At 39.3% G+C, this 20,042-nt stretch overlaps 2 protein-coding genes across 6 annotated transcripts in view; both read right to left on the bottom strand.

The window, feature by feature from the left end:
* The window catches only part of LOC107322334 (multidrug resistance-associated protein 1-like), a 36,571-nt gene extending 26,679 nt beyond the window's left edge, over window positions 1–9,892 (bottom strand). For 2 of the 5 annotated variants that reach the window (XM_015880260.2, XM_015880269.2), the window contains exons 1-6: window positions 9,785–9,892; window positions 8,742–8,803; window positions 5,709–5,850; window positions 4,518–4,675; window positions 3,309–3,486; window positions 1,064–1,318 (exon numbers count right to left, since the gene is read on the bottom strand). In XM_015880260.2, coding sequence (XP_015735746.1) covers window positions 1,064–1,318; window positions 3,309–3,486; window positions 4,518–4,675; window positions 5,709–5,850; window positions 8,742–8,803; window positions 9,785–9,826 — 837 coding nt within the window. In that variant the 5' untranslated portion in view covers window positions 9,827–9,892. Of the gene's footprint in view, window positions 1–1,063; window positions 1,319–3,308; window positions 3,487–4,517; window positions 4,676–5,708; window positions 5,851–8,741; window positions 8,804–9,784 lie in introns of those variants that run through there. The other 3 variants (XM_032448455.1, XM_015880297.2, XM_015880289.2) reach the window with 3 other exon arrangements.
* A 997-nt stretch (window positions 9,893–10,889) lies between these two features.
* On the bottom strand, window positions 10,890–18,916 carry RBM11 (RNA binding motif protein 11). The gene is made up of 5 exons (XM_015880252.2): window positions 18,752–18,916; window positions 15,360–15,522; window positions 14,692–14,770; window positions 13,830–13,923; window positions 10,890–11,938 (listed from the first exon to the last, which is right to left on the bottom strand). The coding sequence occupies exons 1-5, from the start codon at window positions 18,851–18,853 to the stop codon at window positions 11,606–11,608; spliced, it is 771 nt and encodes a 256-aa protein (XP_015735738.1). The 5' UTR covers window positions 18,854–18,916; the 3' UTR covers window positions 10,890–11,605.
* Between the last annotated feature and the right edge of the window lie 1,126 nt (window positions 18,917–20,042).

The raw sequence follows: 20,042 nt of genomic DNA, 5'->3' as shown, positions 1-20,042 counted from the left end.
CTCTTCCCATGAAGATATACTTCCTGATATCTGAATCTCCAGTGGCACAACACTAAGCCCTTCCCTCCATTACTAATTAATACCTTGTTATTGAAAGAACCAATCAAAGAAATGAAGAAATTATTCACACTCCTGTGCTATACAGTCTGTTCTGCATAAAACATTTATAAAATGCTAATTAACAAGCCCTTTACACCCTCAAGTCTTTGCAAATACAAGTTGCAAACTTCTAGACAGTTATTTTGGTGACCTTTATATTTTTTCCTTCTCATATCACAGTAGGGATCTAAGTGCAAATGTACCTGCTGTGACTCCAAAAGAGGCGAGGGCTTTTACTGCAACGTCTGTATCACAGCTTTACAAAAGAATATACAGATCCACAAAAGAGTATTCACTGTATGTTGCATTACCAAAGGCAAAAATAACACAGAGACAGGTATTTGTCTGGATAACAACCCAACACTTAGCATTATAACACTTCTTCTCAGTGGACCTCACAGAAATCATCAGCACCTCTGTGTGCCACTCTGCTATACAGGAGGCTCGAATCCCGGGGGCTGGACTTGATGATCTCTAAGGTCCCTTCCAACCCGCACCAGACTGTGATACTGTGACTGTGATACTGTGATCTCCCATAACCTGAGGAGAATGTGCTAAGTTAGAAAGAGCTGCTCAGACTAAATAACAGAGGTGGAAGAGGGCCATAATCTCATAGAGAATCCCTTATTTAAAAGAATTAACTCATGCAATATGAAAAAAACATTACTGCTTCCTACAGTGAGTCATATAATAATTATTACTAACACAAATGTACTGTTTTAGTATAATGAACAGTTAGGTGTGCAAACTAAATTCCAATTTAGCTTTCAAATACATGGTGTTATAAAGTTGTGCTCCCCTTCTCTCAGTAAAAAACATCTGCAGCTCTGGGTTGCTTATTGTCATGCTTTTAACTTTGACATATCAATAGCATTTCTATACATGCACAACTTCATGCTTCTCTTCTGCGTTCCTGCATTACAACAATTAATTCCTCCTTATCATACTTATTAAAACGTCTCACCTTCAGACATTTTACTTTGGCTGCAATAAGTGCATTTATAGGTATAACCAGAAGAAGCACTGCTACACCAGCTAATACTGAGGGGCCAAGTTCTTTCCAAAGAAAGACGACAGCCATGATGATTTGAAAAGGGGCTGACCACAACAGGTTGATGTTTACAATTAGCTCCAGGAGTTGCTGAGCATCTGCTGACATCAGGTTAACCATCTCTCCAGTTGTATATCTTCGTCGTGAGGAATTGGATAAAGTTAAGGCCTGCAACCAGAAAATACAGAGGATAAAAGTTGCAAAATTCAAGAATTATGATTTTCCCAGAAGAAGCTAAAAGCAAAGGACAACAAACAGCAAAACAAAGCTGAACTTAGTGAAACACACTTCTAACACTTAATGGTAAATAATTAGGACACTAACTCAAAGAGAGTTGCAGCTAATAAGCAAGACATTGTATACTGGTTCAGAAAACACCTGAGAAATCTATACCAAAAAACTTGTTAAATTTATTTGAGAAAAAGAGATAATCTAAGAGATTATTTAAAATTTAAATTTAAATTGACAAATAAATTTCAGATTGGATTGTATTTATTTCAGATCTGGATTGTGTCTCATCTTCCCTGACTCTTGCTTCATAGTCAAATATTGCAGTACAAATTCCAGTGTATCATATTCATAATAAAGCAAAGGTGTAGCACTGAGAAAACAGCTTCATCTCATACACTATATATTAGTCGTCTAATAAATACTTGAATGTTTGGTAGATCACACATAGTTATTTTCAATTTTACATCATTAACACCTGTATCTCTCCCTGCTAGTAACCATGCCACTCAAAGCATCTTATTAAAGGTGGGACAAGCAATACAGAGATTTCTGTAGTAACCTACTGCTTACTGATCAACTGAAAATTGGTTTCTCCAAAATCAGGGGGAAAATGGCCTCTACAGAAAACAAAGAGGCAAACTACAGTTTCTTGTATTTGCCTGTGCTACATAATAAAAAGAGTGATCATATATGTCCTTGCTTTTTTCCTGTCTATCCAGCCTAACATGCTCTCCTAGTTCATTAAAAAATTTGGGAAGATTAACTCATGATCACAGAATCCTACAACTGTCTGAGATGCTTAAAAATGACCTAGTCTTCCTCACTGCCATGGGCAGTGACATCTCTCAATAGATAAGACTGCTTAAAACCCTGTCGAACCCAACTCTGAATATCTCCAGTGATGAGTCGCAGACAATTTCCCTAGGCAGCCTGTTCCAGTATCTCACCATCCTCACTGTGAGAAACTGCTTCCTTATATCCAGTCCAAATCTAACAAAAACAGGAAGAGTTCAGTTTCTACATTATCTGCCCAACATTATCTCTGCATAGGTGGCTGATAAAATATTTAATCACATGATTAAATAAAAGTATTTCACTAACACAATTGTGCTATTGCATCTTGGAAGGCCAGTGGTATCCTGGACTCACACAGAAGAGGGGTGGCCAGCAGGAACAGGGAGGTGATTGTCCCTCTTCACTCTGCACTTGTGGAGCCCCATCTGGAGTACTGCTTCCAGGTCTGGTGCCCCCATACAGGAAAGATGTGGAGCTGCTTGGGAGGGCCCAGAGAAGAGCCATGAAGATGATCAGAGGGATGGAGCACCTCCCCTATGAAGACAGGCTGAGAGAGCTTGTTCAGCCTGGAGAAGACTACGATGAGACCTAATTGAAGCCTTCCAGTATTTAAAAAGTGTTTATGAAAAAGAGGGGAATCAACCTTTCACAAGGGTAGAGAGTTATAGGACAAAGAGGAATAATTTTAAGCTCAAAGAGGGAAGGTTTAGGTCAGATGTCAGGGGGAATTTCTTTACAGAGAGAATGGTGAGGTGCTGGAACAGGCTGCCCAAAGAGGCTGTGGATGCTCCATCCCTGGAGGTGTTCAAGACCAGGTTGGATGGGGCCCTGGGCAGCCTGGTCTAGTACCAGATCTGGAGGTTCCTGACTCTGCCTGTTGCTGGGGGTTGGAACTTGATGATCCTTGGAGGGCCTTCCAACCCAAGCCATTCCATTAGAGCCATACAGTAGAAACACTGTTGAAATTCCAAATTCTTAAACAAGCAATTGTCAAAATACGAAGACAATCTGTTAGCCTGTTGCCAGTTTGTAATATCTTGGGTTCTGATCATACTGATAAATACATTATCTTTAAACACTGAGTAATTATTTTAAATTTTTGCTGTGGGAGAAAATCAGAAGACTTTATCACCTTCTTGTATATCAGGCCAACAACAGCAGTCTTGATTTTGACAGCAGTAAGCATGTTGTTACGCTGGTATAGTTGATGTAGGAGAGTCTGCGAGAGAACTACAAAAAACAGAGCAATAGCATAGCCATATCGACTCCCATGTGAACTTGTATGATTTTCACTTACAGTTATCAATGATCTGAAAAGGAAGCAAAATAAATTTAGAATTCTGCACACGCAGTCAACATCTGACAGTAAAACATTCAATTAAGGGACATACTGGCAACTTGCTTAATTAAGCCCATTTTGCACCCAGGTATGGTAGAAGGTCATGAAGAAAACCACATTAAAAATTATAGTTCTTATCTGTGCTTTCTGATTTGTTACCCTAGAAGTGATTCTCAGACACTACTCTACAAATTAATCAGCTGACTGACTTCACAAAGAATGCAGTAAAAATAAAGAATGGGAAAAAAAAAAAAAAAAAAAGGGACATTTTAATTAGATGCTTATGGTCACAAAAACTGCTAATACCAACCACCAAAGTGAGACAGAGGAAAAAAAAAAATTCTTACGGAAAATTAATTTTTCTTTTGGCACTAGTAAAAGATTGTTTAAAATAACCAACAACCACAATACCTTCAAACAGGTCTTACAAACAGTCTTTGTCTCTCAAACATGGTCAACAATTTTGCTTAACATCCCAGGATACAACAAATTACAGTGACACGGAATGTAGTATGGAGGTAAACAATATTTCTGTCCATTACCATTTTTTTTTGAAGAATTCTTAACACCTCTATGCTAAGAAAATACCTAAAGATGACCTCCATCTACCTTATGTTACCAATAACGTTACAGCCGAGTTGCCACAGTTTTCCCTGAAATGTTGAAACTGTACGTATGAACATATTTTTAAATGTTTTGCTGAAAAACAGAGATCCAAAAATATTGGCAAAAAGCAGAAAAGTTGCATATCTTTACTTTTTTTGTCTTATACTGCTTTTGTCTCAACTGTTTGACCAAGAAATCCCTGATCTCTTTGAACTTTTCTTCACTAGGATAATTTGCAAATAATCACTGAAAAACAACCAACCAACCAAACCCCAACAAAGAGCCCACCCAATCATTACCTCTAAGCTGTTCAGTTTGGCTTTGATATTGCTGACACTACAGCTTTACTTTTACTATTGCTCTCTGAATGTAAGGTGAAATGCATCAAAAACTTACTTCATTATTTGTGGACTCATGAAAGCCAGAATGTCAGCTGAAGCTTTTAAAAGTGCAACTTTGAGCAATGAAAACTTAAATGTTTGCCACAGTGGAAAAATCAAAGACTGTTTATAGAAACCTCTTGACTTAAATAGCATTCTTTCAATATAAGAATCCTGCAAGATTACAAGAATATGTACAGAATTAGGAAATCATTTTGCCCCACTAAAACACATATGATTATTAAATACATGTTTGCTTAAAGCCATTATTATATTTCTGTTCTGAAGGGCATTTCTAGCAATCAGAACAGAAGAATAGCTTTGGGGTAAGAAATGAACTTTGGTTTTATTAAGTCTGACTCAAAGAAAAGCTTTAGCTGCTCTTAACACAATAATGAAGGACAAAATACTTTTTACAGACTATGTGGATAACAATATTAATTAGTATGAGAATTTATCCTTAATGAATTAAAAATAATCCTTAATGAAAAGCGCTTTTGATTGTTTCAGTAGAAAGTGCTTCAATAGATATCTCAACAGTAGAAGAAAACACAAGACTAGAAATAGATGAGAAATATTCAAGAGTTACTGTAAAGACAGACTGCAAGAGCAGCCCTCTTCTCAGTAATTCAAAAATAAAAGTTATACTCTTACTGGATTTACAGGTTAAGCTCTCTCTCCTGTCAATATCCTAGCATTGTGCAGCAGTTAGTGTACTTTCGCATCAATAACGGAAGAACAACTGACTGAAAACGGCAAGTCTTTATATGAAAATCACTCAAACAAAACAATCAAAATATTTGTAAGACTCAATATTGATGAAATTAAAAGAAACTGAAGCTTTCATGCGTTCTCCAGGTCAGAGCACCCACTGGTGAACAAGCCGATAATGGATTTCACTAAACACCAGACATACAGAAGTAAAGATAAAACAAGCAGTAAGACATTTAAAATAGATGGTGCTTAATCAACAAAGCAAAAGTTGTGGTAATTTCCACACCACTTGACATGTTAAAACGTTTTTTTTGGTTTTTTTTTTGCAAGGGATATGCTTGGATTTGTATAACTAAGAAAATTCTTGTTGCCACATTAGTGCAATTTACAAGTAGTCTGTTCAACAAAAAATAGGAATTTAAAAAATTATCTCTAGCTTCTAGGCCCTTTAAATTTAGAAAATTATTTTGCCTATTCTCAGTATTCTCACTACCGTCAAGCCCGCAGAAGACTTCTGGATTTCTTTTCTCCATTGCTTTTCAAAGCTAGGACCCACACTGTATGGTGAATCACTTTCATTCAGTTCAAACAGGTCATCTCTCTCCAGAGGCTTTTTATAGCCTATAGATATTAGTCTGAAAAAAAAAAAAAAAAAAAAAAAAAGAATGAGTTTATACAGCATGAAATACAGCACACTGAGCAAACCAAAACAGTAATTCAGAAAGTTAATGATATCATTTGGGGCACCTAAGTACAATCTATATTCAAAATAATAGACAATCCTGAAAACTGAAATTGACCTGACATATGAAGAGCTCAAACACACTGTCACACCTGAACTTTGAGGGAACTTTCTACTTTCAAAGTCTGTTTACATTTCTACTCTCCCACCTTTCCACCTGAAAATACAGTATCTAATGAATAAACTTGTGTAGCATCGCTTCCCAGTTACTATCTGGAAATAAAACACTCAGTTTTAGTAAATTAATCTTGACTGCATCATGTCACAACTCATTTTTAACCAAGGTTAACCTGGTTAAAAATAACCTTAAAGTATTGGGTTTCAGCACGAATATGATGGAAGTTTCCTTACTGGAGATCTTCACATGTTTTGTTTCAGCAAAGTGCTGTTATTCACTTATTTGTTAAAACAGATGTGAAATTGTTCTTGAAAGTGGCAAAATAGGGGTGATGAATACACTGAACCTACAGGAACTCCGTTTTGAAGAGTAATAGATGATGTTTAGAGATTATTACAGAACTCAAAGAAAATCAATGTCCCATTTCTGAGGTGGGAAAAATGCAAGGAGACTTATGTTGACAATGTCGTTCACCTCAGAGAAAGCCCTAAACACCTAGGAAGCAACAAGAGACACATGCATGGATACAGGTGTGTCTGATAGTGGCAGCACTAATGGCTTTATGCTGCTGGGAACTTCTCTCTGACAGCTGAAATGGAGATGCAAAGTCCACCTTCTCAGGAGTGCACTCTCAATACATACCTCTCTGCCAGTGCTGGGCTTCACACTAACACATGTGCCATTGTGCTTAACAGAGGATGAAAAATAAGATTCAGAAAGACTTTAGTAACAAAATTCAAGTGGGAGTGTTCTTTACTATCCAGATGTGTCCCCCAAAACAGGGGACAAGTTTATATTTAACAATTTATTGCTTGTGTTTGCTTCTGTTTGAATGACCATACCTAATATTTACACTATTAGTGTGACTGCATCCATTAACTACTTCATAGTGAAGCAAGCCCCATCTGAAATCATATTTCCTTTCATCTTTCATTAAATATCATACAAGTGGTTAAAAACCACATGAGATATGCCAGCTTGGATGCTTTGGTTAACCCTGTGACACAATGAACAAATAACATTTGAACATGCTGCACACACTATACTACATACTTTTACATGAGGTAGAATGCAAGAACTGGTGAATGATTTTGAACAGAGTTAAATCCAGCTGGCGTCCAGTCACAAGTGGTGTTCCTCAGGGGTTGGTACCCAGGCTAGTCCTGTTTAATATCTTTACAAACAATCTGTATGAGGGAACTGAGTACCTCGAGCACTGTGCTCAGTTTTGGGCTCTTCACTACAAAAAAAGAGGAGCATGTCCAGAGAAGGGAAATGAAACTGGTGAGTGGTCTGTAGCACAACTCTTACGGGGAGCAGCTGAGCAAACTGGGAGGAAGTCTGGAGGAGGCACAGGGAGACATTATTGCTCTCTACAACAACCTAAAAGGAGGTTGTAGCAAGGTGGGGGTCAGCCTCTTCTGGTAATCAGTGATGAGAAGTAAAGGCTTCAACTTGCACCAGAGGAGGTTCAGGCTGGGTATTAGGAAAAACGTCTTCTCAGAAAGAGTGGTCAAGCACAGGAATGGGCTGCCCAGGGAGGTGGTTGAGTCACTGTCCCTGGAGACATTAAAGCAACATGTAGATGTGGTATTTAGAGATATGGTTTAGCAGGCAATATTGGTGGTAAGTTGATAGTTGGACCAGATGACCTTACAGGCTTTTTTCCAACATTAATTGGAATGATTAATGACTGATACAAAGCATGGCTACTTGGAAGATGGCTGAACTCCTAAACTCTGTCCCTGTTGGAGTTAACTTATTACACTCAGAGCAGTCTGATTCTTTCAGTCTCAGCTTATAAAGTACAGGTACCATTTTCAGCTTTTGCTTAAAATTAACAATATTGAATAAAGCAAGAAATAGTTATGATACACAAAATAGTTTTTTTCTCAATTACTGTTTTCACGTGGGTCTGGTTCAAATGATTTTAAAGGAATAAGAAAAATGTTACAAATGGTCACAAGACATAACACATGAGACTGTTTCAACTACCATCCAAAACACTAAGTGACAGGAAGCTGATATAGCTGAACTTTCAGATCCTGTTTTTGAGTGAAAGAACTTCCAAAAGCAGAGAGACTCTACTGATGTTTTAGAACAAGTGTTCTAGAGTAATGGCATTTGGCCTGACATGTAAGAGAGAGAAAAACAAGTATAACATCGGCTACTTTGTAAATGTACTGAAATGAAATACTGAATATTTGTTCCTGGAGATATAACAAATTCTTTTTTCGCTGTATCAAGCACAAAGAAAGCCTTTATTTATTTATGTCTATTACCAAATTTTAGTAAAATAAAAGTAACAAATCAAAAAGGAAAGCCTAATTTGGCTGTTTAAATCCTGTTGTCTAAAAGTAGCTTCCATTGTGAAAAGAATACTGATTCCAACTATCAAAAAATCATGTTTTAAATAATGATACTAAATAACATTAAAAACAACTATTAATATTATCCATTATATATATATTATATGTACATAAAATAGTATTCTATAAAATATTTGAGTATGATCCCTAAAAACCATTACCTTTGATTTTAATACAATAAGATAACAGCAATTGTGGGCGCAGGCTACAGATCCAGCCTGAATGATGGGGTGAAATGTGTGTGCCCTTGTACTGAGTGAGCAGTAAAAATCAACAAGCTATTTACTGAATTCTTACCTGCTAAACCAGGAATATGTTAATTTACTGAAACAAGAAACATTTTCTTCTGGGCTGCATTTCTGTTATTTAAAAAAAAAAAAAAAAGTGATAAAAAAGGGAAAAATTATGAATGTTACTTGAAATACTAAAGATTTTGTTTGTTTGTTTGTTTGTTTTCCCTCATGTTATTCTTTAATCCTCCTCAGGAGAAATTCAGTTGTTCTCAGGAGAGATTTAATTGTAAGCTATAACGCTTATACTTTTTACCCACCAAAAGACATGCTGAATGAGAGATGTATGGACTTACTGTGCTGCGAGAATGACTAACCACCACCTTAGCTTGGTTTTGTACTGTTTATGCACACTCTGGAAATACTATACCAACAGCAAAGCATGTCCAAGATGCACAATTCTGACAGCTAAAAGCTCGTGGATTTCCTCCCCCCTGTTGAAAACCTGGCTGTTGGAAGTAATCAATTGCTAATACCTGAAGAGCAGCAACCTCCTTTCAGGCTGTAAGGGATGCAGTACTTCTAAGTGCACTGTGCAGACTGCTGCTTATTTCCTACCTCACTGTGGATAGAGGAAAACACGTACGGGAAGAAAACATGTCTGGGCTCTCCCTCACCTCTCGAGAAACCCGAATGCGTGCCAGGACAGACTCACGCAGCTCCAGGGCGTGAGTCCCGTTGCTAAGGAATTCAGCAACACCTTAAAAAAGCCAGTCGCTAACAAGAGATGCAATTACGGTTCTTATTCGGTAGGTGGTGTTAAAAAAACACCTATTAGGTGCTGCTGGTGCTCTGACTTTTTTTTCCCCCCAAATTTTTTTTCGTGCTTTCAGTGAGGAAAAATAAATAAATAAATAAAAATCAAAACAAAACAAACGACCTCAAAACGATAACCTAAGCAGTAAGCACACACGCGCGTGTCCCTGCTGTAAATATCGCGCACCCCGCCGCCCTTATCGCCCTCCCCCGTAGCGGACCCACCCTCCCGGCCCAGGTCGCCAGGGCACCTAATAATGCCGCCTCCTTCCCGCTCACCCCATATGGCCCTACCTTCCCTCCTGCCGGGCTCGGGCGCCCGAAGAAGCCGGCCATGGCCGTGCTACTCAGCCGAGGCGTGGGAAGGCGGTACGGCCTCCTCCTCCCCCGGGTATCGTAGCCAGCGGTGCCCGCCCCGTCTCCCGGCCGCGCCCTCCCCACAGCGGGACCCGCACAGTTGTAGTGATGCTCTGCGTGAGATCTGTGTTTCTCTAAAGCGATCTGGTGTATTTTACTCGTGAAGGTTTTCCATTGTTGTAACAGCTTTTGAGATCAATGACTTACCGGTATAATGTCATCACTGTTTTGCAACAGATGGGAGATCACATCTGCGTCGCTTAGTCCTAATTGCTGGTAGGGGAAAGAAAGATGAAGGGGCAGGTGTTGGTGTGGTTGGGCACTTCACAGGTTTCTCAATGCATACGGTATAAATCTATTTAAGGCTTGAACTCATAAGCTCTAGAAAGAAGTTCCTTCTAGAAATAGTTAAATTCAGTTGCTAGTAATATTTTAAGGATGCCATATCATGGTGCTATAGCAGTAACCTAAGAATCATAGAATCACAGAATGGCTTGGGTTGGAAGGGACCCCAAGGATCATCAAGTACCAATCCCCCTGTCATAGGCAGGGCCACCAACCTCCTGTCTAATATTAGACCAGGCTGCCCAGGGCCCCATCCAATCTGGCCTTGAACACCTCCAGGGATGGAGCACCCACAACCACTCTGAGCAGCCTGTTTCAGCACCTCACCACTCTCACAGTAAAGAACTTCTCCCTGACATCTGACCTAAACCTTCCTCTTGATTCACTGTGATAGGAGACACTTTATTCTTCCTCTGAAACAAGAGAGGAACTTTGTTCTTAGGAGGTAGCATTAACTCCATAGATGCTTGTTTTCAACTTACCATTTAGAACTGTAACAGAGGACCTGTTATTTTTCATCCATTTGTTACAACTAATGATTGGAGTCTCCAATAAGCAAATAGAGCACTGGAGAGTGAGTTTATAGAAAGATCCACATATGTATGTGTATAGAACTGGGGCTACATGTTCTTCATGCTCTGCTTTGCGTAACTGACCAATCACCAGGTCAGGACCAATAACTGCATACAGACACCAATTTGGTGAGCAGTAAAAAAATGGCATTTATTACCTCATGGTGTTTGTTTATATACAGGCTCTACTTCATCTACGCCCCTTAAGCTATGCGTAATATTACCCAAACACAGAGCAGGGGAGGTCTCATCACATCAAAGCCCAAGTGTTCGTGCACGCCTACTACAACATATGTGTATGCAGTTCTAGTCAGAACACATCATAATGAGAAAGTACATCAGTTTGAGAACTGATGCATTACGTAAGTCTTGTAGTTACTGCAAATGACCTTTTTTTACCTTGCATTCACTACTGGGTGCTTAGAACTTCTATCCCGCTCACTTGTTCAGCAGCTCCAGAGAACTCTTAAAGCAGTCCCAAAAGTGAATTCCACAAGTGGTGGAAGTGATAGGTACACTTTATGAGTGGCTCAAAGGATACACTTTCACAAAGGTTCTAAATTAGCAACATCACAGACTTCCGTAATTTTTGGAAAACAGAAGCACAAATTCCGACTTTTTTTTCCTTCCACAGGAAAAAATTGTATCTTTTAAAATGATTCCTATACATTAAAATACTTTCTTCTTTTATTTGGTTGAGGTTAAATAAAGTATCAGCATACTTTACACATATTTCAAAATTGAGTCTTGTACATTCCTCTTGTTATAAAGTGCAACGATGAGAGAATTTCTCTCAAACAAAAATAGAAAATATAACTAAAAATAATCCAGTTTTACAGTCTTAATGCCTTTTTTTCTTGGCTTTGCACTTATTGTATTTTTGGTCGTGATCTCTTTGTCTCATTCTGTCATCTTCAGTACTAGTGTCGCTGTCACAACTTTGCTGTTCTCTCTTTCTTTTAGAGGCGCTTTCGTCCAGCTGGTACACTTTGCCATCACTCGAATGTGGCACGGCCAACTCAAAAGAACTCTGCCCAGACTTAAAATTTGCAGCTTGATTCTGATAGGGAGGAATGGATAAGCTTGAAGGCAGCGGCAGAGTCATCTGGTAGTAAGGAAATTGCTGACCCACTGGACTGTGAACTGTGTATTGCTGTTCTAAAAAATGGTTCATCTAGAGAAATACAAACTTGAGTTGTTAATACCATAAAGAGAAACTTTTGAAGAGTTTTATTTCACATGCATTACAGCTTTTACCCCGAAAATATTGATAGCAAAGTTGTAATAAAATAGCAAGGTTTAAAAGTAAAGCTTATTATTTTATTAGATCAACTACTAGCATGACAGATGGCAGAGGAAGAGCAGTCTGACAGAACGGCATCCTACGCAGAAGTGCATGTGAAGCATAAGTGTGTTACTGAATTCCTCTATGAAGAAAAAAACATCACCCACTGACATCCATTGATGCTTGCTGAGTGTTCACAGAGATAAAACAGTGGCTGTGAGCACAGTGAGGAGGTGGGTGATGTTTCATCACTGGTGACAGTGGGTCACCTCCACCATTACAAATGCAGCACGCAGGCTCTAGTTTGTCTCTGGCAAAAAAAGTGTAGGTAATGTTGGTGACCATGTTTGGCAGCTGAGAATTTGCTCTATCAAATAGCACTGTGGTGCTCTTTGTATTTATTATTGTTTCCATGGAAATAAACAGGAGGTTTTACTTATGGAGCAGCTTATATAAAATGTACTGTCCACATACAGGAATGCAGTTAAATACGTCCAAGGAGAAAGAGCAGCTTTCTACTGACTGGTAGTAACCAGAAAAGGGAAGCATGTGGAAGGTGTGGGAGTTATGTCCTTGTGTTCAAAAGAAAGCCTCTCAAGTAACTTATTTGGATAACCAACCTAAAGGTGACATAAATGTGTAAAGACATACATGTGGACGCTGAAGCTGAAACAAGCAACCTCTGCTCCTGATGCAATACTGTCTTTTCTAGGGATGGAGTTAGTGCTGAGAAGTTAGTGCTAACTTCTAAGAACTTGGTCTCAGCATTTTCATACTGCATTGTTACTGTAAAATGGATTTGACAGTGGGCATAGTGATGGACATGGTTCCCTCAAAAAAGCATCCAAACATAGTGGAAGGGATAGGAAGGTTTGTGCAAGCACCAGATCTTCTGAGGGCAGAGCCTGGGAAAAGAGGATGGAGTTCACCACTAGATCAGTGTGTTTTCCTGCCCAGATAGCAGCCACTAGAGATAACAGAGTTCACACATTCTACAGCTACATAGGGCTGGACTTTTCCCCACTTAGACTGGGCAGCAGCAGGGCTGTCCAGAGTCAGTATCTCATGTTAAATGTTTGGTTTCCTCCATCCTACCCTTTCACACTCATTAGATTCAGAAGTTCCACAATATGTTTGATGCTATGTTTTACCCAGAAGATGAGGAGACTAGTTCACTTACCCTACTGAGTATCTAAAAGAGAATAGGACAAGAAAATAAACTAGTCTTACAAAAGGGAATGTGAGTTCTCACTGTCTTACTGCAATGAGTGTAAAAAATCAGTGTGAGAAGTGCAGAGACATGAAACGTTTCAGGCTGGAAAAATCAAACTGCAGTTGCCATAGCTTGTTACTCATATTGGCAGTGGTGATTTGCTGGGGAAGTGTCACGTTTGATCTTAGGACAGAACTAAACTTCAAAATTCTGCTAGGCATATTTGAAGTGAGTAGTAGAGCTAAGAGGCTCCCTTACTGAAATAGTTGTATATGAAGAAGTTATTGCTTGCATGGCTCTAATTTTACTATGTTAGCCTGTCTCACCAAGGACATTTGATTTGAAACACTATAGAGTCTAACTTACACTTTCAATATGTTCCTGCAGTAAGAAAAGAGTCTGGTTTGACTGATATCTGAAGTGATAAACAGACCTAATAGAATGAAATTTAGCAGCACAAGCCAAGTTTTGAATCAACAAATAAGCATTTGTTTGCAAGATTACCTTCAACTTCATTAGTAAGTTCACCTATTTTTAACTTCCATTTAACATTTATCACAAACTCACCATCTTCTGAAAAACGGACTGTTCCTGAGGTAAACAGTTGTTCATTGGGAAAGGAGTAACAGGAAATGGAGGATTTCCATAAGGCTCTTGATACCTAGGAAAAACAGGAAAACATACAACAACTAGGCTTTTAACAAATAGTACCTCATAGAGTGCTGAGACTCAGCTCCTGGGCTATAATGAGTGCATTCAAGAGAAAAATAGAGATATTAACAATGTGACTTCCACAAAAATAAACGAATAGATAGATAGATAAATGAAACAAGGAAAACACTTCCAAAGACTCAAGTTAACAAGTAATCCTGGCATGCACTGCAGACTCAAAAGAGTTCTGGATTTTAGTTTCCACAAAGAGTTCTGTAACACTTGCAAAAAATAGCCAAAAAAACCACCAGAATCTGAGATGCTAAAGCATCAAAACTGGGATGTTCACAGTTCTGTTATAACAGTGGGTACAGGTCCTACCTGTACACTCATGCACACATGACATTTGCTTGTATATATACACATAGGAAGTAAACTAAATGGAGTAGTAGTCAATCATTATCTCAAGTGCCAGATTTTCTTCTCCTCTGAGAACTGCAAACATTGCTAGTACAAACACCATAGAATGCCATTTTTTTTTTTTCACATTCCTGTATCTTGCAAAAATAAACAGGATTTGGAATGTAACTAACTGAACCCCTAGCAAGCTAAACAACTAAACATTAACTAAAACCCACTGTGAGACATAAGTACAAATGCAATTAAAGTGCACAACTGCTGTGTTAACGAAGAGCTTAAAGATCGCTTTACTGTATCTACCACATTTAAACATTTTTTAATTACAATCATACAATCATTCACTGGAAGTCTTTGTTACCTATACGAAGGTGAATATGAGTCAATATAGTTCTCAAAACCATGTGTTGGGCTGTTCAGTTCTGAAGAGTGTGAACTCCCTGTAAATAAGACAAGACTCTAATGACTGTTCAGTTTTGACTGATTAAAAAGTTAAAACTCAGAAAGTATTTTGTTACCTGTACTGTGCTAGTATATCAAAGTTGGCATATAGTGGAAAGGTATCATTTTATGACAGACAATCTATACCATCAATGAACCACTTCAAAATGTTCCTCTATCACTTATACTCAGCCACTTACAGAAACATAAATCAGGACTGTTTAATAATCATGAAAAGAATTGTTTCCATCGCTTCTGATTCCAGGAACATCAGCCATTTTTACTTAAACAATTGCTCTGTACAGCCTTCTAGGTAAGGAGTGACACAATGCAGATCAGGAACAAGTCAGTGTTTGGAGTGAAAATACTGCCTAATCACTAGCATTCCAGAAGGTTTGTTTGCATAAACATAAAATGAAGAATAAGAATTTGATTTGGCTGTGTTTTCCTTACCACACTCTCTTCCAGTTAGAATAAAACTAATCCTAATCAGTAGGATTAAAAACTAGTAATTTCAGGAAAAAAAAAAGACTTCAAAGAAAGACTTTAGAAAAAGACTTAAGTAATTATTGTGATTGCTAAACCTACCAAACCGATACCGTACTTTAATTGGTCTTCCGTACAAACGGATTCCATTCAGCAAAGCTATTGCATAAGGCACTGATTCTCTGTGCTTAAAGCAGACAAATCCAAAAGACTTGGGTTTTCCTTCCTTGTCTTTACAAATTGTCACTTTGGTTAATGGTCCGGCCTGGAAGAAATCACAGTTTATCATTTCATAATTACATCTGTTGCCATAGTCAGAAACAGTGTTTCTCAAGTATAAGATTCTTTACTTCATTATAAAAATCTCTCAAATTCTGAGCATTTACAAAACAAAAAACAGCCCTACAAACATTAAGACTGCGACCAACCATCAGCCCATGGGTGATTAATTCTACTTTAATAATCAGATTATTTTTAAAAGATATTTATGACAAGAAGGAGTATTAGGTTCCTTTGTCTACGTAACAGAGGTCAACTCATGCATGTACAGTTTCTATTACAACCATTCAACCATTACAGAATTTCTGGCATAGTTAACACAACTGTACAAATTGATTATACCAGCTGTGTAAAACCAAAGTAATCCATTAATCTGATTCTAGCAATTTAAGGAAAATAGAAGTGGGAAGCACCAAAACTGTTGGAAAGGAATCTCAAATAGAGAACAGTTCTTCTGGAACCACAAAAAAATCTGTTTTTCTATACTACCTAGCCCTGTCACAAATGTGTGACAAGGAATCAAGAGACTCTAAGCAGATATAATGTACTGTTACTGACCAAGAAAAACAAACAGAAACACATAAACCAGGGAACAGAACCACCCCTCATCCCCCTTAAGATTGCTCTGTTTGGACTGGATAAGCCTTATGTTTCCCTTCCAGATCAGAATATACCACAACATATCTTCATTGAAAAGAAGTTCCATCTCTGCCTACATGCACCATTACAATCCTTGCCCAATACTTCTAGAAGAACCAAATTAAAGCAGTAATGCTGGCTCCATTTTCGAATAAATTGTTATTTTCCTAGCAAATACCAACATTCTTCAGGTACAGTGACAAAATATCTGAATGCATAAATTACCATCGTAGATGGAGAATTCACTGCCCTGAATCAAAAAGCAGCACTCAGCATTACAACACTACTACTATTGTTACCTTGAACATCAAGTAAACTACAGCTTTAGGCAAAAACATGTTAACTAAATAGTGATGACTGGGAGCCATCTTCCTTGGTCCTAGCCATTGTGATGTTAGATTGAGGATATTAAGGACGGTCATCTGTGATAACATTTGATTGTTGTACGCTTCTGCCATCACTTAAATAAAATGCTCTTGCTGAAACATGAAAAAACATTTCTGCCTCACACCTCAACCTTGGTGAAAGCAGAAGAGCCATACAGACAAAGGATCAAAAATAATGTATCATTTTGTTTTATTGGTGCAGGAAGAGGATCAGGCCATATAGCAACAGATACTACCTAGTTTGACTTGTGAAGAGAATCTTCAATACGTTGATTTCATCTTTCCAAGTATCTTCAAATTTGGTGTGTTGGGTTTTTTTTTGTTGTCTGTGTTTTAAGAGGGGATTTCAGTGACATTCTGAACACTGTTGGTTTTACCTGAGTTGGCTCTACGGCATTTTTCTGTTGTTGTTCTGCACTACACTGCAGTTTTTCTCAAAATGGCATATATCCAGTCTTCGGATTATTTGCCTAATGAGGAGGTCTGGATCTTCAAGAACTAGGAGTAACAGCTCTAGAAGTAACAAGCTCAAGCACTTTGAAGATCAGTCTTAAATATGTAGTCTTCCTGTTCATAAACAAAAAAATATTAAGAGTTTAGAAGTACTAATAATAGGTATTTTATCCTAGTTTAATGAGGGGAAAGCTACAGCTCAAGAGTCTATTTTTAGGGCTGTACTACATCAAGAATATAGATCTGCGTACTTCTTAAGAAAGGAAAATACTTCAGGAAGAAGCATGTGCTATTACAGCAAAAAACAGAGAAACATGAGTGAGAACAAGATGAAGAGAAGATAAAAGTTAAGTAGGTGTTATTGGCATGATCTGAATACCCAGATAAAAGTTAACATTTGGGTAAGGGAAGCAGATTAAACAGATTTGCCCTCAGAATGCAGTTTCACACAACTGTTCTCATCTCTTTTGTGCCATGATTTGTATGGTAAATTACTCATGTCTCCTGGTAACATGAGCATTTTTAACCGAGCTTTTACAGCTTCACCACATAATACTGTTTACTGTTGGAAACAGGGACATTGCGCAGAAAATAAGAAACAAATGACTGTTTCTTACATAATTTTAGGGAAAAGTTAAAACCTTAAAGTTAGTAAGAAACTGAAGAAGCTAAAAGGCTACAAGGCTGGAATATACCAAGCAAAAAAGCTTTCCAATGCAAATAGAGTAGCGTGCTGATACCTTGCCTACTTAAGATGATGAATATCACATTAATCGGTGGAATAAAAATGGTGAGTAAAAATAGTTCTGGTTAGTAAATGAAATAGCAAAGGAGCAGAATAGTCTGCCTACTTCTTTTTTTTATGCTCTTTATTTTGCAAATGCATTAGAAGGCATTTCTGTGATTGGGAATAGTGTTAGCAGGAGCAAGTGTATCATCACACCGTTGGCAGAACTGCCCAGTGTGAGCTAGATACAGGCTGACTGGATCAGGCCAGGATAAATACTTTATCATCATCCACTGCTGTCAATCCATCCTACAGCTTGACTCTTGCATTATTGTCACAATACTCCTTGCCACACACACTTGTTTTTCCTTACCACTTTAGGATTAATAAGCCTTGCTTAGTCAAATGTTTTGTTAATAGCAAATCAGAACTGAAGCCAAGTCAGTGTGTTAAAATAGACCATCCCTAAGGCAAGTCTTTCAGGTTTTGGGAGAGAACAGTTTAAATCCCACGAACAAAATATCATCTCAAGAATTAGAAGACATTTTGTCATAAAGATCAGAGCAATGGATGTCCCACAGCCTACCCAAAAACCATTTGGTTTAGGTTGGAAGGGCCCTTAAAGCCCACCCAGCCCCAATCCCTGCCATAGGCAGAGCTGCCCCCCCACCAGCTCAGGCTGCCCAGGGCCTCATCCAACCTGGCTTTGATGGATCCAGGGATGGGGCACCACAGTTTCTCCGGGCAGCTGTGCCAGCGCCTCACCGCCTCTTAGCGAATAACTTCCCCCTAACATCTAACACAACTCTCGGTTTCCACGGGCTGCAGAGCACACCAGACCACGACACGGCCTGCTCCCACAGGCGCTGGGCGCTGGAAAGCAACAGTACCGAGGTGCCACCCGGCGCTGCACTACCCCGCCCAGCCCTGCCCGCCCCCCAGCCCGAGGCCGCTGCCCTGCGGCTCCTCCAGGCCACCGCCCCGCCCCATCCCAACGTCCCGCCCGCCACCTGCAGGAAGAGTTCGTAGAGGATCTCCTCCCGCACGCGGCTCTCCAGGTTCCCCACGAACAGCGTCCGATCCGCCTCCCCCGCCCGCCCCGGCCCCGACATGACAGCGCTGCCGCCGCCGGGAGCCGCCTAGGGCGGAACGGGGGAACGGGCCCCGCTGCCGTAAAGGGCGGCACGACAGCTCGTCGCTGGGCAACGGGATCCTCGCCATGCTGAAATAGACCTAAAAAGCTCCTCCTGACCTCTTGTGGGGTCGGTGGGTACTGCAGATGCTGCGCCGGACCTAAGGGGCGAACGCTCAGATGCTGTTTAAAGCCCTCGAGTGTCTAGTCATCGACTCGATAAAGTGTTTAAAAAACTTCTTCCTTATATCCAGTATAAATATTCCTTGTTTCAGTTTGAAACCTTTTCCCTATGTCTTATCATGTCTTATTCCTGCCAAAGAGATGAGCCCATTCTTTCTTACAGTCCCTCTTTAGATACATAAATGCTTCTCTCAGATCTCCCTAGAGCCTTCTCTTTCACAGGCTGAACAGCCCCAGCTCTCTCACCCTGTCTTCACAGGAGAGGTCTTCCATCCCTTGAAACCATCCTTTTTGTGGTCCTCCTGTAGACACCCTCCAACAGATCTGTGTCTCTCCTGTACTCAAGACCCCACATCTGCCTGCAGTATTCCAGGTGAGGCCCCACCAGTGCAGAGCAGAGGGGCAGGATCACCTCCTTTCAACCTTCTGGCCATGCTTCTTTTGATGCAGCCCAGGAAGCAGTTGACTTTGTGGTCTGTGAGGGCACATTGTTGGCTCATGTCCGGCTTGCCAGTCTACCAGTACAGCCAGGTCCTTATCTGATTGCTACAATCAGCTTTCAAGCATGCACACACATACAGCAGTATAGCATTCCGTACATATCTTTAAAGGTGGTTTTTTTTGTTTGTTTGTTTGTTTTTCTTTTTTTTTTTTTTTCATTTTCCAAAGGAGTACATTTCCAAACAGCAGCATAAGAAATCTTTTCAATGAGTTTATTCTTTTCTCAAGCTTTGACTGTGTGCTTCGCCTCAATACCATTAATTTCTCATGAAGGTTCTGTTACTGACCTGTCAGGTCTCAGCTAATAGCTGGTTATTTTTAGCAGAAAACAAGTTTGATTTCATCTCACCTGGAAAGAAGTAGCACTCAAAAAGCACTCAAAACTCACAGGTAGAGAAGGGTCAGTATTTGTTCCAGAGAACTGCCTTGGTTCACAAGAGAAATCAGAATTCTTCTCAGAATGTTTTCCAAGATTGGGGCATTCT

The sequence above is a fragment of the Coturnix japonica genome, chromosome 1, assembly GCF_001577835.2.
Source record: "Coturnix japonica isolate 7356 chromosome 1, Coturnix japonica 2.1, whole genome shotgun sequence".
NCBI lineage: Eukaryota > Metazoa > Chordata > Aves > Galliformes > Phasianidae > Coturnix > Coturnix japonica.
This window is presented reverse-complemented; position numbering and strand designations above follow the sequence as displayed.